Below are 18,767 nucleotides of genomic sequence, written 5' to 3'. Positions count from 1 at the left end.
CTCAGGTGTAGTGAAGTAGAAGTAAAAGTACTGGAAATACTCTAGTAAAGTAAAAAATACCTCAAATCTTTACAGTACTTGAGTAAATGTAATTAGTTACTTTACACCACTGTTGTTCTATGAATCTAATTATTTAACCACCCACTTCAAATTGAATTATTCAACTTAAAATGGTTTATTATTATTATTATTATTATTACAAATTGCATTGTTTGTTTTTAATGTCAATAAGTAAAGTAGCTATTCTTCTTAATACATTTAAAAAAAAAGTGATATGCATAGTTAGTAGCAGTGTCTGAGTGCGTGTGAGCGCGCATGTGCGCCCGCAACTGGTTCCGGCCCCCATCAAGTCGCCATTTGACCAATCCGGCCCTCACCCCAAAATGAGTTTGCCACCCCTGGACTAGACGGAAGGGTCGCGTAGCGACCCGCACCTCTAGTATCTTTACATTAGAATACAAACATTTTTGCTCTAAATCATCCCTTTGAAGTCCACAGCTTTTGAATCCATCTCCTAGACAACGTAGTTCTCATACCATAGCCAGAGGAGGTGGTCCACTGTAGTATCCAATAACAAAAGGGATAGTCACTCAGCACTTCTGCAAAGGAACACTTCTGCAAAGGAGACATGAAAGTGTCTGAAGGATACACTTGATGTACCCTTGCCAGATCTCGCTCCAAGCGACTTGGAGATTCTCCTCTAGCCTCGCTCTCAGCTCCTCCAAAAGCGAATCAAAACCAAATCCGGGTCACGCTGTAGGACTGAGTGTGGAGGAGGCAGAAATTGGAATTTGGCTAACGACACTAGTGACAGGGCACAACATGAGTGCTGAGGCATTTTCAACCCATTTTGTACAAGACATTATGTCCTGATTGTTGATTTGCCAATGTAGATTTATATTTATTTCCTAGGGTGTTTTTGCTTTATTTAGCTTTGTCATAAAATATATATATATATATTCATATACTTCTAAAAGTATAAAATCTGATCTGTGACTGCTTCTTCCACATCTGCAGTCTAGGGTCATTATCCAGCAGGAGGGGGAGCGAAGTTTTCACTCATTTTACCAGGTGAGCGGGTGTGTGTGTAATTTTGTGTGTGTGTGTGATTGATTGATTGATTGAAATTTTTATTAGGCAAAATAATGTAAAACAACACAGTTACATTTATAATACTTTTGTCTAAAAGGTCCGACCAAAAAAGTCCTTGCAGACTTGCTTCCGTTGGGGTCCTTGAATTAATTTCATAGACATATATAGTAGCAACCAAACAGTTCAAAAATCAACATAACAATACAGAGAAAAAATACCACTATGTTTAGTGTGTGTGTTGTGTTTTGTAGGTTTAGCAATTAAGTAATGATAATAAAGTAATCTTTGTGTGTGGTTGGTTGGTTCTCTACAGCTGCTGAGAGGAGGTCCTGAGTCCCTCCTACGTTCTCTGCACATCAAGAAGGATCCAACAGTCTACACTTACATCAAAGTTGGAGGTCAGATCAAGGTAGGCTGTAGGTACACATGTAGCAAACAGGGCATTCAGCCTATGTTGTCTATGTTGTTTCTATGTTGACTTTAACCTATTTGGCTATCACTGCTCATAACTTCATGTACGGTATAAATTCTAGGATTTGATGTTGAAGTTACTTGCTGTAATGGAACCCTGGTCTCCTGCATATGAAATCAAACATACGTATACTACTCACTAAAAGGGATCCCCCATGGTTAATGGTGACATTAAAGACGCACTGAAGTGACATTTTCGGACATTTTATTTTGAAGGTTCAGCCTGAAACGCCGGCTCAACGACTCTAAACCAATCAGAAGGTCCCATCCCTTCAGGCTATAGGACGTTGGATCTCAATCACTTCAGCCGTGGGCAACACGGCTAGTGTTTGTTTACAAGTGAGAGAGAGACGGCCAGTGAAGCGCGTTTGCTACTACCTGGCTTAGTTCTAACCTATAATGTTTTCAGATACATATTTTAGTGTGCAGATGAAGTTTAAAATGAGTAATACACTCATCTTCAATGAGATTCAAAACGGAGTATCTCTGTAATTAAAATCAGCTGTGTTTGAAGAACGTGCAGCTATGGGAATCAAACAGGTGCACGTAATCAAGATTCTTTTATATTCATGAAGGCTGTCTGATGTCATCACGCAGCACGTTTTCGTTTACAGGAAGTAATTAAGATTGGCTTTTTAGGGGCTTTAGATATAAAAATACTATTACTATAATAATATTTTTTTGGGCATCTATTGTTAGGTGTGCCCATATGATGACCACGGATATGCTCTAAAAGTGTGAAAAACATATTTTTCATTTCACTACACCTTTAAGCTTCTGGGCCACAAGCAGTGCTAGTCTGCGACATTCACCCCGAATGTAGCAGATCCCGGACGAACCACCTGTGTCACCATCTGGATTTGAACCTGGGTCGCCTGCTTGTCAAACCAAACAACTCAATTCCACTTACATTGAAAGAATGTGGTGAGCACGCTCTGTGCACAACAATGCATTCCATGTTTTGTTTCTCAGGATGGAATTTCCTTTTGGCAACAGTTGAGGATACATACAGTACAAGGCAGGACTTCTCTAGTAGGGCTGAGCAATATATCAATATCATGATATGAGACTAGATATCGTCCTGGATATTTGATATTGTAATATCGTGATATGGCGGCCAACACTTGGGCTACAAAAGCTACAAAAAGAAAACTTTAAGTTTCAATCAATCATTATGTTTTTGTTAAACCATTTTCACTTACAGTACTTCTCTCTCCACACAATTCCTGCTTGTAACAGGGGGAAAACAAGTTATTTCTGTCAGACAGTTTTCTGTTCTTTTTTTTAACTGATCTGTCGATCAGATATATTTTAGCTATTTTTGGAGAACTTTTTTTTATTCAAAATAAATGTGTAATTATCGTCAAATTAAAAACATCTGATCTGCAAGCTCGAGCTTGCAGATCTGCTACTTTTGATTGCGTTGTGTGACCCTGTAGTATGATCAAGTAGGGCATTAATTTTGCGAAAAAAAAAACACAAAAGGTTAAAATATGGAGATGTATGACGACCCGTGTTTGAGTCCAAACTATCTTATCTTGCGTGTCTCTCTCCTCTCTCTCTGCCCTTGGTTTCCTGTCTGTCTACGCTGACCTATCTGAAACAATGTCATAAAATAAACACATCTTTAAAATGTATTGAGAGAGAGAGAGAGAGACGAATGTAATAACCACACATGGCTCACAGATGTGCTCTGTTTATTGTTCTTTTCACTGTTGTTTACAGCTGGGGTTTACTTTCTCTGGCCATGCACAACAGCATTATGTGAGGCAAATACTTTAAATGTTTTGTAGGTCAATTATCAGGGCTAAAGAATTATGTCAGCATTTCATAGATCAGCATCGTTAGGTTACATGATTGTGTGTGTGTGTGTGTGTGTGTGTGTGTGTGTGTGTGTGTGTGTGTGTGTGTGTGTGTGTGTGTGCGTGTTCTAAAATTGGGGACTGTTTAATTCTCACCGCTCCTTGTCATATTAAGACATCTGCAGTGTTCTGCCGCCTCTCGCTGGGAGCTTAATGAGTAAGAAGCAAACCACTTAACAACAACAAAACAAGCTGACGTCATGGAACACACACTCTCTAACACACACACACACACACACACACGCGCGCACACGCGCGGTCCAAACAGCTGAAGTGGCGGTTTGTACATTGTGTGCCATGTCGGCCCCTATGTTTTTATTGTCAGAAGGTTTCGCTTCTGAACCAGAGCATTATTCATTAAACTGTGGTCCTCTGACATTCCTACTGTAAGTACAAAAAGACCAGGGTTATAGCCTTTTTCCCTTCTTCTTCTTTTATTGTTTGTAGTTGACATTCTCCCACATGTGAGGAAAAACGTTTCACATTTTAATCCTAAAATGCAACAAATCTAAGCAGGATGTGATGTCAGACAGAAATACATTTGGTTTTAATGGGAACAGGATCAGGCAATGCGGGACGTTGACATTTCACATTTCACACAAATGACATTCACTCACTTGACATTCACTCACTGCTAACCACCACAAGTGGTTAAGTATACAGTAGTATACTGTCTTCAATTCACAATATGAGCTTGTAGATCTGCAATATGTTTGACATTTTCAGAAAATGTGTGAAAACGTTATAGGGACACCAGGTTGAATGTGGTTAACGTTCATTCTACTCTTTTTTTTCCTCTCTCTCTACTGTACGTGTGTCTCTCTCTGCCTGTATAGTCTTCCATTAATGATGGTGCAGAATTCAAAGCCGTGGCCGACGCCATGAAAGTGATCGGCTTCACAGGAGATGAGATCCAGACTGTTTACAAGATCCTGGCAACCATCCTACATCTGGTACTACCTGATAATACTGTCCAAGTTCCAACTGGCTCCCAGGCCAGATCCCAGTATGGATCTGGGCTGGACAATATATCGATATTATATCAATATCGTGATATAAGATTAGATATCGTATGGGATTTTGTATATCATGATATGGCAATATCAATAGTCATGTATTTTCCAGATTTTTATCACTAGATCACCTCATTTATATTTTCAAAAATAGCCAATCTACAAGTTCATAACATATATTGTGATATTCAGTATTTTGTCCATATCGCCCAGCCCTAGTATGTCAGTCAGTCATGATCAATATATTGTACACTGGATATGTGTTTTCTCCGCTATACTGTATTGTGGCCACTGAAAATATAGTTTATTTACAGTAAATAGTATATGTTTTTGCATTTTCAAACACTTTTCTTCTAATGCTCACCTTTGTGCTTACTGGACTGCATACTCAATCTGTCTGTTACGTAATACTTGTAGAAGGTAAACTGGTAACTAAAAGTAGAAGGTAAACTGGTTACTAAAAGAATGATGTCCGAGTGGCTTAGTGGGCTCATAACATAGTCAAAACGTTGTTACGTTGTTGTAACTATCGAAAATCAGGGATACAGGATTTTGTCTCATTTCTGTATTTGACACCAACCCATCCTGACCTTGTTGTGCCACTGTGTTTCTCTGTCGTTTATTCCCAACTCTCTTTCTCTTTCTCTCTCTTAGGGGAACCTGACGTTCGGAGTGGACGGAGATGTGATACTGATTGAGAATTCCAAGGTGGTGTCCGTGATTGGGGAGCTGCTGTCCACCAAGGAGGAAAACGTGGAGAAGGCTCTGCTCTACCGCACCGTGGCAACGGGCAGAGATGTCATTGACAAACAGCACACGCTCCAGGAGGCCAGCTACGGACGAGACGCATTAGCCAAGGTTACTATCACTAGCTGATTCACTGATAATGGCTTTTCATTCACTTCATTCAACGAGAGAAACCTATTCATCTTTCTCATTTTTTACAGTGATTCACACTGATTTATTCAAGCATGAGTCACACAGGCAGAGGCAGAAGAGAGTGTAGGAATGCAATTAACATTTGTCCTTTTAACTGACCCGAGTGGCCTCTGCTTGGGGGTTAAACTGCTGCATAGTATGAATATATAAAGTTCTGTAATTATGTTTCTGATCATAATATGATCAAAAACATAATTACGAAACTTTATATAGTAAAATCAGCATACACCTTATGGTTTAGAAGAACAATAATATTAGGTTGTTTTTTTGTATCTGACCAAAGAAAAATCTGAAATTCCATTTCATTTCTAAATCTGACCTTTCAATAACATTCCTCCATCGACTCCCTTGTACCCTTGAGCAAGGCACATTACCCCAATACGATTGATGCAGTGCTGTAAGCAACTTTGTCTGGTCTTTTAGATATTCATTTTGATCCTATGTAATATCTTTGGGCAAAGGCAATAATGAATGCTGATCTTGATTTTTACATATGCATTATAAATACTATCTTTAGATAGATATCATATCTTTAGATATCCATTATAGATCTTATTTTTTAAGTAAGTCCATGAGGCTTATTGTCGGTATCGACTGAGCAACAAAGGGTCTATATCCCCATTAGAATGCACTAGACCCCATGGAGATGGATTGCTGAGGTGGAGCACATTTAACAAGGAATTTTCATCCCCAGGCCATGTATGAGCGTTTGTTTTGCTGGATCGTGGGCCGTATCAATGACATCATCGAGGTAAAAAATTACGATGCCAGAGTCCATGGGAAGAACACAGTCATCGGGGTGCTGGACATCTATGGCTTTGAGATCTTCCAAAACAACAGGTCAGTGATAGATTGATGCCAGAAGACAGAAATGGCAGATTCTTGTTTTGGCGGAAAAGTGTTATGTGTTATGTACAGTATCCATTCACAAGCATGCTCACTCCCTCTGCTGCAGCTTTGAGCAGTTCTGCATCAACTACTGCAACGAGAAACTGCAGCAGCTCTTCATCCAGCTGGTGCTGAAACAGGAACAGGAGGAGTACCAAAGAGAAGGCATCCCCTGGAAACATGTACGCAGGAAACTTTTGGTTCCACCCCATTTACTCTCTTGACATAAAAAAGTGGGGAATTATTCCACTGAAGAACCCATGATGGAAAAAAATGTTTACAGTAGCACTTGATCCACTGGCACTAAACTCATCTAACACATTGCTTTTAAAGCCTTACAAGTTCATTTGGGTACATTTTTACACACACAGTGTTTGAGGCTTTTACTGTGTGTGATTTCTCACCAAATAAAATCGGATCAATTTGAATTCATTGCCTTATAAATCCGCCTCAACAGATTTCATGGATACACTTAGTCATACGACACTGTGCTGCGCCCAATATTGCCAATCTACAAGCTCACAACTATTGCGATGCAACAGTGTAGGCAACTTGTTGTCTATATTCGGTGCAGGACACCCTTGTACAGAGTATGAATTAAGCATTTGAATGCAGATCTAATTTATATTTTGTTCCATCTGCTTGACCCCATCTGCTTTTACATTATGTTATATACAACTCACCCACTTGCCGTGTTGTCTTTTCACCCCCCTTCTCCTGTGTTATCAGATTGATTACTTCAACAATCAGATCATCATAGATCTGGTGGAACAACAGCACAAGGGGATCTTCTCTGTGCTGGACGAGGCCTGCATGAATGTCGGAAAAGTCACTGATGAAGTTTTCCTGCAGGGTCTCAACAGCAAGCTGGCAAAACATGCACATTACTCCAGCCGCAAGGTGCGTGTCTGTGTGCGCGTGTGCGCGCGTGTGTGTGTGTGCGCGTGCGTGTGCGTCTATGCGTGTGTGTGCGCGTGTGTGTGTGTGTGTATGTGTGTACATATGTATGTACATATGTATGTTTTGTAACTGTAAGTAGTAGCCAATGTGGCCCATAGGGTCACACCCTGGACATGACGCTAGTACTTTGTATGTCGCAGGGACTTTCCCCCGATCCAAGCCTTGATGCTGAGTGCCAAGCAGGGAGACATTGGATTCCATCTTTATAGTCTTTGGTATGATCCGGCCAGGGAATTGAACCCTGACCTCCCAATTGAATAATGAACACCCCAACAACATTCCATAAACATCATCATTAAGAAGAATGAAGGTTTATCTGAACATTGTTTGAAACAGAATGAAATCTAATCAAACACAACAAATGTGTAAAATGAGAACACAGGGCCTTATTTTACAATAGAGTAGACAAATGAGCAATGTGTGTGACCAACCAGAAGAAGCTAACTGAATTAATGAAGGCCGTGATACAGCAGTAACCGGAGCACAGCAGGGGGTAGCTGAAACCATCACAAACCATTAAGCGTCAGAGGAAGAGAACGAGCCCAATCCAGTTAGTTTTAATTATCAGCTCAATCTAGGATGATTTACAGCCTAATTGACTTTAATGGTCTGTGTACAGCCAGACTGTGTTGTAAGCCAATTTACCACTCAACCCCTTTTTTGTGTGTCCAGTCAGTGTCCACTATCCACACAGAAAAGATGGTGCATTTCTCTGTGTGGACACAAGATGGCGACAGCCTTTCAGAGAAATGAAATGCGGTTGTGTCTGACTCAACACTTTGCCCCAGGTGATGTCACTGGCAGCCAATGGGAGCTTTTGAAGCTGATCGACTTTACTGTGCTGGAATGGGTGTTGCACGGAGGGAGAGCAACCTGAGAGAACGATGGGAGCGTGATTGATCAAGTGATCTAAAGACAGAGAGAGAGAGCGAGAGAGAGAGTGAGAGCAACAATCTCTTGCACGTTGTAAAAAAAATCTATTCACGTTTCCTGCCAACAAGATGTCTTTCTCTCTCTCTCTGTCTGTCTGTCTGTCTGTCTGTCTGTCTGTCTGTCTGTCTGTCTGTCTATATATATACATACATACATTCACACACACACACACACACACACACACACACACACACACACACACACACACACACACACACACACACACACATACACACATACATACATACATACATACATACATACATACTGAATAAGACGGCAGTGTTGATGTTCCCCATCAGAGATGCCCAAAATAAAACTGAGTGGGAGGAAATGAGAACAGATACTGTAGGTAGTATAATAAAACAGAAAATAGGTTGGGATGATAGTACGGTATGTATGCTGTGGGTTGTATTGATCTGAGCAGCTCTCCTGATCACCCACATCACCAATAAGCCATCCCTGGCCTCTCTCCCTCTGCTGCTCTCTGACCTGAACCTCTTTAGTTCAAAGAGCTGTGTGTACACAGCAAGCCCTGAGAGTGTACACACGTAATAATGCACCATGAGGTCCATTTTGGCTTCCACTTGTAGACTCAGAGTTAAATGAACTCTGACGTTTCATGGGGTCTACCACATGAACCCTTGCATCCCTGTTCTGGGTGAAAATGTGGCTTTTCATAAATAAAACTGTGCCAACATGTATACAATATACACGATCAATATAGATTACACTCAAAGGTGACGGGGACAGTTGAGAGGAGCCCCGGCAATATTGGGGGGTACGGAGGGGCTTTCGCGTAAGAAGGGGCCAAGCGACCGAACGGTGCTTTTTTCTAGTAGGGTTTAATTGGTTAAACCAGAAGATTTCTCTCAATAGTCCTCCCCCTCCCACCTCCTTCGGGTTGAAGGCACATCTCTACTGCTCCTTCCTCAAACTTATTTTGTTAATAAGTAATATCAACCATGGTTCTTTTCTAACCTAACTCTTTTTTGGTGTTGTTGCCAGGCAACAGTAGCATGTTAGGACGGTTCTCAAGATGAGGGAGCTATAGACAAGCACACACGCGGAGATTTCGTGCATTTATTGTAGGATAATATAATAATAAACTGTATTTATATACTGTAGCTCTTTTCAAAAATAAGATTGTGTTTCACAAACATAAAAACTAAAAATACAATAATACATATTGTACATTTAAATTACATATAAAGACTTAAAAGAAGAAACTGAGGTAGCTTGTCTGATTCCCAATGGAATGTTATTACACATGTAGTGTGTGTGTGTGTGTGTGTGTGTGTGTGTGTGTGTGTGTGTGTGTGTGTGTGTGTGTGTGTGTGTGTGTGTGTGTGTGTGTGTGTGTGTGTGTGTGTGTGTGTGTGTGTGTGTGTGTGTGCGTGTGTGTGGGGGGGGGAGAGAAAGTGTACTGTACATATGTGTTTGGGCTGCTCTAATAATCACAGCTAAGCCTCTCTGGTTGTAAGGATGGTTTGCTGTCTGCCTGAGCCTGTCATGTGTGTTCCAGCTTAGTATTGAGAGGTACAGTATCTGTACCCACACTGCCTGGGGGGCAGGCCTGCTCACTGTGCCTGAGTGGGTCATCCTCCAGCTGACTACTGCAGATAGCATGCATAGCACACGGCTAATGTAAAAACCCTATATCTCTGATCCTGGCATGAATGAATGTTTTTGTTGGCACTGATAGCTTATACTGCCTCTGTTCTATAGAACAGTGGTTCTCTAAGTAGATCCCCAGGGATCCTTGAGGGGGTCCCAGTGGGTACCCAGCAAAATTAGTTTAATTTCACAATTATTTCACCAGCTAGAAGTTAGCCCAATGAGAGAATCTATAAGAATGACTATTCAGATCACTCTCTCCACTTTTATCTCTCCCTAGAGTATAGACAGTTGTAGAATGATTTACTAAATCTAATAATACAAATCTTCTCTCCCTGGCACAAACTCTTCACATGTGGATAAGTAAGTAAGTCGGAAGGGCTTATTGTCGGTATCAGCCAAGAACGAGGGTGTCTATCTCCTTTTCAATTTGGTAGACCCCTGGGAGATGGATTGCTGAGGTGGGCCGCAACACCTACCATCAGCTCCCAGTACTTAACACACAACCTACGTAGATACCCAAGCCGTGCTACTCATCGAACCCAGAACAGAAACTTGCAGTCCAAAGGCAGGTGCTCTACCGACTGAGCCAACCAGACACAGAATGAGGGTCTACGGCCTAACATGAATCTACCTGGGGGTCTTTGACATTAAGATGTTTGAGAACTACTGCTATAGAATACTGGCCATGATCCCTCTGACCAATTTGAAATGTGCACAGTGCCTTATTAGATGTTCTAGTTGCAAGGGAAGACTGCTTATTCTGCATCAATCCTCAACATGTTGACTTTTCAGATATGCAATTCAGAATTCTAATGGTGAGCTGACAGTCTTCACAGCCGAGTGTCATCCCCAAAGACCCCACAGAGTAATATAGGAAGATAATAGAAGAGAAGAATGGAAATGAGCTTACCCTAAACAAATATGATTAAGCGTGCGGCTGCCTGTTTCCACAACATCTCATCGGCTATCCTAATGCAAAATGTATACAGAGCTCTCATCTCAATGGACCATTTCCTTTTTGTTGTCATATCAACATTGGTGGCTCAGCTTTTACTCTGATTGGATATTAAGATCAGTATAGAGCCTTTTATCAAAAGATAAAGGGATGCTGGATATCAGCAGGGAATTGAAGTCTATATCACTGCATGGCCCACAATAGGAAGAATATTCTGTACCATATTTCACAGTCTTAAGGGAAAAGACTCAGATGGTGTTTTTAAATACTATTATTACTATAGACTATTTAGATGTACATTGCTGCTGCCTGGCGGAAATATTTTATCTCCAAGTACAATAGAGCACCGCAGTCTGACATCACTGCCACTAGAGGGCGCTGTTTCACGGGTTCATGGCTTTATTTTTTGTGTAGAAATCCCCATTTGGGAATCTTAGATCACGTCATAGAAGAACTGTGTTCCAAACATAAACACACCACCCTGGCGTTTTTTGTCAGGGGGGTGGCTCTGCATCGTTTATGATATTCATTCATATTTGATACAGCTTGTTTCTGGCGAAAATGGAATTAATTCTGCCTTAAAAGTCTTAAGAACTACTACTTCCGGGTCTGAAATCACTGTCCCTACAGCAGCCGCGTTCATGGGAAATGTAGTCTTTGGGTTGTTTGACTTGTTTCTAGTGTTTATATTGTGTTACTCTTTGGGTAAATGTGTACATTTACACCTTCAGTCGATGCTTCATATCCATATGAGTAAAATCGCCAGGGTGGTGTGTTTATTTTTGGAACACAGTTCTTATATGAAGCGATCTAAGATTCCCCAATGAGGATATCAACACAAAAAGTAAAGCCACAAACCTGCGGAAAAGCGCCCTCTACTGGCAGTGACGCCAGGACTTCGGTGCTCAAAGGACTTAATTTGGGTGATTGACAAGCGTTGCATTTTTAAACTCATACCAGTGGACTTTGACAGAGTGTCATACGTCCAAGGCGCTCTCACCCTTGAGGGCCATTTAATCGATCACTTCAACCAAGAGTGAGACTTTAAGGCTTTTGGGCTGACGACGGTATCTTCTCCTCTGCACGTTGGCGCGACCAAAAATAGACCCTCTAGGTCAAACGACCCGAACACACGACATTGCAAATGAGAGCGGCAGAATAAAGTTCAGACATTTTTCACACATACGGGGATGGGGGTGTTCAAAGTCAGCTTGAAAGACACGTGGCAGCTCTCTAGCGTCTCAGCCTGATGTGGAAATGTGCTCAGCAGCTATTGCAGGCTGTCTGGCAGCGAGGATGTGTGATAGCTGGAAAAAGATGAGGTGTGAGTGAGACAGAGGAAGAGGGAGATGAAGAGAGGATGGGAACTTAACGTTGTGAGAGAGGAAACTGTGATATGCAGAAGGATAAGTTATCCACACTGTGGAATAATCCTGAGTGTTAATTAAAGGAGAGGGAGGGTGAGAAGGATAATACTAAGGGTTAGGATTAGTGTTTTCGAACACCGGTGTTACTCTCCACAGACTCCTTGCTATTTTCTGCATCATGTGACCGTATACAAAGCGATATCACATTTTAACCAATTAAACCTATATACTAAATTGACTGTTGTCTATATTTAACCCTGTCCTTTTTTCCCTCTGTCTACACCAAATATCTCCGCCAAAAACAGCTCACAACGCTACAACGGTAAAAGCTCACAACACGTTGCAACAGCAACACAGCACGTTACAGCATCTAAAAGAGATTGCACGGTACAAAACTAAAAGATACCAACTATCCATTAAAATGTCCCATACTATTATTGTGGGACATTTTAATGGATAGTTGGTAACTTATGGACTTAATTTGTAATATTTTAGATATAATCAGTGATGGAAATTGCATATTTTTTCTTAACAATGACTGTAAAAGTTTAAATTGCATCACTGAGTTTAGAAAGACAGAGAGTGAGGTATTGTAGGCACTAGGCAGTGAGTAGAGGGAGTTCGAAAGCAGAGCTTTCACGGAGGATTAGCCTGTAACAAAATCTGTGCTGTCTGTCTGCACTAATGTCCACGTCTCCTAACACCGAGTGCTGTTAGATGCCGTAGCTACACCCAGCCTGCCAGCGCTCAGTTGACTGCCTGTCACAACACTACATGCACTCTGAGAACAGCCAAAAGGTGTCCACGTATGACCATGTTGGTATTCAACATTCACACTTGTATGCTTAGACTCTCACACACGCACGCACGCACGCACGCACGCACGCACGCACGCACGCACGCACGCACGCACACACACACACACACACACACACACAATTGTTTTAGAAAATGCCCTGGGTGACATGGACACACTCAACCACTTAAGCCCTTACAGTACTTTGTCATAAGGTGAATAATGGAAATAGCGAATCTGCAAGCTCACAATGCATCACATTGACCTTGTAGATCAGCTATAGCACATACTGTATTGCTATTTTTGACAATATTCTCCTAAAATGTGCAAATATAATGATGCCTGGTTGAAAGTGTTTTAACACATTTGTGTCAAAATGCACAGGAGAACATAAACACTCACCTTTTATTGTAAAAAACAAACCCACGTCCTGCAAGGCCTACTCTGTATGAACACAGTGGGTGAATGTGAAAAGCAGTAAGCTGGGAGCAGATGCTCTCTTCAACAGCTTCTAAACAGCACTTTGGCATTGTGCCGTGTCGCCTTGTCTCACTTCTCCACAGTCTAGAGATAATAAGTATTTTTTGGGGCGGTGTAGCCGCCCCCTATAAGTGAGTTTTGGACACCGACCAAAACATTTGTGTACCCCCTAACCCTTCCATTGTTAATGCAAATCGATACTTTTTTCATATCAGCCAATCACATTACAGCTAGTGTCATCACCACTAACTGTAATGTGATTGGCTGACTTTGCAAATTCAGGACTGTGATTGGCTAGCGAAACACATGACACATGTGCAGCCCTATGAATAGCAGTATGGACTTTAAAAAAGTCACTTATCCTTTTTTAAAGTGAGTCATGTTGTGATGACCACACAAAGGCCACTTCACACTGGGTGTGATTTTTTTTTAGAACCAGGATTTTGGGCCTCGCTGAACCATCGCTACCCCAGGACGAGGCCTCTTCCTGGGGTAGCGATGGGTTCAGCGAGGGCCAAAATCATGGTTCTCCCCAAAAAATCTAAAATGTTTCTAAGTGTCTGCATGGGCTCCAGAGCCCCCCTGGAGGACCCCCGGCCGAAAATCTCGACTTTTTTGAGAACCAGGATTTTGGGCCTCGCTGAACCCATCGCTACCCCAGGAAGAGGCCTCTGTCCTCGGCATAACTATCCGATGGCACAGGTGGGCCTTCCAGGCACCTGCAAGAAAATTCCCGGAGGCAGGAAGGCAGGCGCCCACCTCCTCGAGGGCCTTGGACACTTAGAAATATTTTTGATTTTTTTTTTGAGAACCAGGATTTTGGGTCTCGCTGAACCATCGCTACCCCAGGACAAGGCCTCTTCCTGGGGTAGCGATGGGTTCAGCGAGGGCCAAAATCATGGTTCTCCCAAAAAAATCTAAAATGTTTCTAAGTGTCTGCATGGGCTCCAGAGGTCCCCGGGGACCCCCTGGAGGACCCCCGGCCAAAAATCTCAACTTTTTTGAGAACCAGGATTTTGGGCCTCGCTGAACCCATCGCTACCCCAGGAAGAGGCCTCTGTCCTGGGCATAACTATCCAATGGCACAGGTGGGCCATCCAGGCACCTGTAAGAAAATTCCCGGAGGCAGGAAGGCAGGCGCCCACCTCCTCGAGGGCCTTGGACACTTAGAAATATTTTTGATTTTTTTTTGAGAACCAGGATTTTGGGTCTCACTGAACCATCGCTACCCCAGGACAAGGCCTCTTCCTGGGGTAGCGATGGGTTCAGCGAGGGCCAAAATCATGGTTCTCCCCAAAAAATCTAAAATGTTTCTAAGTGTCTGCATGGGCTCCAGAGCCCCCCTGGAGGACCCCCGGCCGAAAATCTCGACTTTTTTGAGAACCAGGATTTTGGGCCTCGCTGAACCCATCGCTACCCCAGGAAGAGGCCTCTGTCCTCGGCATAACTATCCGATGGCACAGGTGGGCCTTCCAGGCACCTGCAAGAAAATTCCCGGAGGCAGGAAGGCAGGCGCCCACCTCCTCGAGGGCCTTGGACACTTAGAAATATTTTTGATTTTTTTTTGAGAACCAGGATTTTGGGTCTCGCTGAACCATCGCTACCCCAGGACAAGGCCTCTTCCTGGGGTAGCGATGGGTTCAGCGAGGGCCAGCGAGGGTGTCTGCATGGGCTCCAGAGGTCCCCGGGGACCCCCTGGAGGACCCCCGGCCAAAAATCTCAACTTTTTTGAGAACCAGGATTTTGGGCCTCGCTGAACCCATCGCTACCCCAGGAAGAGGCCTCTGTCCTGGGCATAACTATCCGATGGCACAGGTGGGCCTTCCAGGCACCTGTAAGAAAATTCCCCGGACGCAGGAAGGCAGGCGCCCACCTCCTCGAGGGCCCTGGACACTTAGAAAATGTTTTGATTTTTTTTGAGAACCAGGATTTTGGGCCTCGCTGAACCATCGCTACCCCAGGACGAGGCCTCTTCCTGGGGTAGCGATGGGTTCAGCGAGGGCCAAAATCATGGTTCTCCCAAAAAAATCTAAAATGTTTCTAAGTGTCTGCATGGGCTCCAGAAGTCCCCGGGGACCCCCTGGAGGACCCCCGGCCAAAAATCTCAACTTTTTTGAGAACCAGGATTTTGGGCCTTGCTGAACTCATCGCTACCCCAGGAAGAGGCCTCTGTCCTGGGCATAACTATCCGATGGCACAGGTGGGCCTTCCAGGCACCTGCAAGAAAATTCCCGGAGGCAAGAAGGCAGGCGCCCACCTCCTCGAGGGCCCTGGACACTTAGAAAGATTTTTGGGCGGTGTAACCGCCCCCTATATGTGAGGTTGGGACATTGACATTTGCTGCACTGTGATTGGCCACCCATTGTACCCCCCTAACCCTGCACTGTGATTGGCCACCCATTGTACACCCCTAACCCCTACACATTCAATGCATGGGTGGCTAGATGGATCGGTGGATGATGGGTGGATGAATGGATGGTCTCTGGTGGTGCAGTGCTGGCGGATGCTCCCTCTCTCCTCAGGTTGCTTTCATCTTCCCAGATGTTTAATTAATTATTTGCTGACACAGGGCTTCCAGCTGGGAGCATGTGTCATGGCGCCTCCCTGTCCTCCTCATTGCCCAACTATTTCTCTTCCCCATTATTCTCTCATCTTCATCTTCTATTTCTCTCTGGACTCCCCCTCTGTCCCTTTGTCTGTTCTGTCTTTCTGCCCACCTACCTCCCCTGTTGCTCTCTCCTCTCTATCTCACATTCTCGCTCGCTCACTTTTTCTCCCACTCCCCGTCTCTCTTTCTTGTACTCTCTACACTTTGATCCCCTTTTCTATATTTCTACTCCCGACACGTGCCATATGCAGGTGCAGCATGCTGATAGGATGTGTGTACATGTGTGTGGACTTGTGTGTGTGTGTGTGTGTGTGTGTGTGTGTGTGTGTGTGTGTGTGTGTGTTCCATCTCACTTGCTGCCGCGTGTACAGTATGAGTGCGTGAAGGTGGGTTGGGAAATGAGGATGGTGTGTGAGTGTGTAAAGGGGGGGTTAGCTTCAGAAAAGCTTTCACGGACCATGTGCCAGTGAGTGTAAAGGTGGCTCCCCACCAAACAGACTATTTGGCCAGGACACACTGTTCATTAGCCTCTAGTGAGGCAGAATGACCTAGGTGCTAGAGAGGAAGACAAATACTGTAGTCATGTTTGATTCTTCTTCATTCTTTTTTCTTTTTACTGAGTTGGTACTATTTTTCAGAGCAGAACTGATATTTGTCATTGTCATTCATGGTTCTGGTTTTTCATTGTTGCTTATTTTGTCTACTTTTTCAACACCGTGAAGACACGTTTAGAGGGGAGGAAGGAAGAGAGAAGAAACAGAAAGACACCGAAAGTGAATGAGGATTTCAATTCTTTTTTTTCATTGCTTCCCGTACAATCTCGTTGGTTTATCGCCTGCGGAGAGAGCAGCCTATCTAGTTACAGCTGTGCCAGGAAGGCAGCGCACGCCATCGTCTGACTCCAGAAAATCAGTGTGCGTCTATCGGGAGATAGACGCACAGTAAAATCCTCAGTGTTAATTTAGTACTTAGATTGTACAAATGAAACCAAACAGGCCTCTCGTCCCATGCCTGGATAGGTACCCCCGGTGAGTTATGGACAGGTTGGGTGCCAGTCAGACACCACTCAACAGGGAGGTGTGCCACGTGCCCACACAGGTGCCAACTTAGCCCTGGGACCGGGGAGCGAGGCACAGGTGGTGAACAGGATTGGCTGGGGGGGGGGGGTGGTTGGCATGAGGACCGGACTGGACAGGGACATGTGCTGTAGCACTGTGAAATCCTGAGTGATAATTTAACTTTGAGAGTGTGCAAATAGAACTATATGGACCCTTATTGGTCAGAGTTAAAGGTGGAGGCTGTGCTTCTTTTTATATATTTTTTATTTTTTTTATCTAAATAAGAATACAATGCCTTTCATATTGTAAGGAAACCAAAGAAGGCAGGTTAGAACATCAGAACCTCATACAGTATGATCTTTAAAGAGACTTACAGTACAGTAGTTGTTTTGTCTGCGTATAAAGACCAGTGGAGTGTGAGGGGCAGCACATGCTTAGGTCACCACAGGGGGTTTGTTGGAAAAGCTGTCCACACATTTGTAGAACCGCAAATACACACCATTGTCACCTCTATCATCAACCACCCTTATATAACAGTAATATTTTGTCCAAATGTACGTATTCAAGCATTGCAGTCTTTTATTTTAGGCTAGTGAACAATGAATTGTTCATCATTTCGGTATCGGACGATATTTACTTAAAAATGCTATATCAGTACAATTCGTTTTGGCAAAATAAGCCAGATATTTTTAGCCAATATTTTATTTTATAATATATATTTTTGAATGTGTGAAGTGAAAAAGCCTTTTGTGATGATTGAAGGCTGCAGATTGAATCCGTGTTTCTAGGGGAAGCTTTCAAAAGGTTGTACCTGTAGAACAAATAAAGGCAAACAAGTTGGACGAATATGAAGTAATATAAATGTTACATGCACAGTTTAAAAAAAATCTGCATCTGCACCCTGAGTCAAATTTATCGTCATCTCTCTCCATCTTACATTGTGTATTTTAGGGGTGCAACAGTTAATCAAACTAATCGATTTAATCGATTCTAAAAAATAATTGATAATCAATCATTGTATACAATAATTCAAAAATAAAAATACAACATTAAGTGTCAGGTTAGCTCAGTTGGTCGAGCTCTTGCCTTTGGACCACTAGGTCATGGGTTCAATCCCGAGCACCACCAACTCTGCGTATGAGTAGCGCGGCTTGGGTCAGGCAAGTTGTAGACTGAAAGAACGAGCCCAATCGATGGTCTTGAAGGGCGGATCCAAACCCAGCCGCCCGGATTCGTGCGGCGCTTCCTATTGCTTCACCAATCTATGTCCCCGCCTCCCCTCCTCTCCCCCCTCCCCCCCTGGCCTGTGCAGGGAGTACGCTGACGTCACCAAATTTAGAGCGACACCCCTCTGCACTCTGATTAGTTAGGAGATAACAAGGTCCTAAGACCATCGTTCCTGCATCGTTCGCCCAGGTTTTTTTTCTTTTGTAACAAAAAAAAAGCATGGGTTTCCGAGGCTAGGCAAGTTGTGGTTTAAGTACTGGGAGCTGATGGTAGGTCTGGCGTTCCACCTCAGCAATCCATCTCCCAGGGGTCTAGCGCATTGCAACAGTGATAGATTCTCGGCTGATACTGACAATAAGCCCCTCCGACCCACTTACTTTACAATTGATTAATAAAATTGCTTCCTATTTTGGGCATGGCCCTTATAGGCGTTTTAAAAAATCTTCAAAAAGTTTACAACTGTAGATCTGCAATTACCCCTGTTTTTGCCATGGCTAT

The 18,767-nt window shown here is 43.2% G+C and overlaps 1 protein-coding gene across 2 annotated transcripts in view; it reads left to right on the top strand.

Moving 5' to 3' along the window:
- The window catches only part of myo1d (myosin 1D), a 129,278-nt gene that overhangs the window by 33,422 nt on the left and 77,089 nt on the right, over nt 1-18,767 (top strand). For both annotated transcript variants that reach the window (XR_014602296.1, XM_084078890.1), the window contains exons 5-11: nt 1,018-1,071; nt 1,406-1,501; nt 4,262-4,378; nt 5,093-5,296; nt 6,072-6,217; nt 6,333-6,447; nt 6,995-7,165. Coding sequence is in view for 1 of the 2 variants with exons in the window: in XM_084078890.1 (XP_083935016.1) it covers nt 1,018-1,071; nt 1,406-1,501; nt 4,262-4,378; nt 5,093-5,296; nt 6,072-6,217; nt 6,333-6,447; nt 6,995-7,165 (903 nt within the window). In the remaining variant the exon portion in view is untranslated. The remainder of the gene's footprint in view (nt 1-1,017; nt 1,072-1,405; nt 1,502-4,261; nt 4,379-5,092; nt 5,297-6,071; nt 6,218-6,332; nt 6,448-6,994; nt 7,166-18,767) is intronic.

The sequence above is a fragment of the Gymnoscopelus microlampas genome, assembly GCF_963454915.1.
Source record: "Gymnoscopelus microlampas genome assembly, chromosome: 14".
NCBI classification, from domain to species: domain Eukaryota; kingdom Metazoa; phylum Chordata; class Actinopteri; order Myctophiformes; family Myctophidae; genus Gymnoscopelus; species Gymnoscopelus microlampas.
This window is presented reverse-complemented; position numbering and strand designations above follow the sequence as displayed.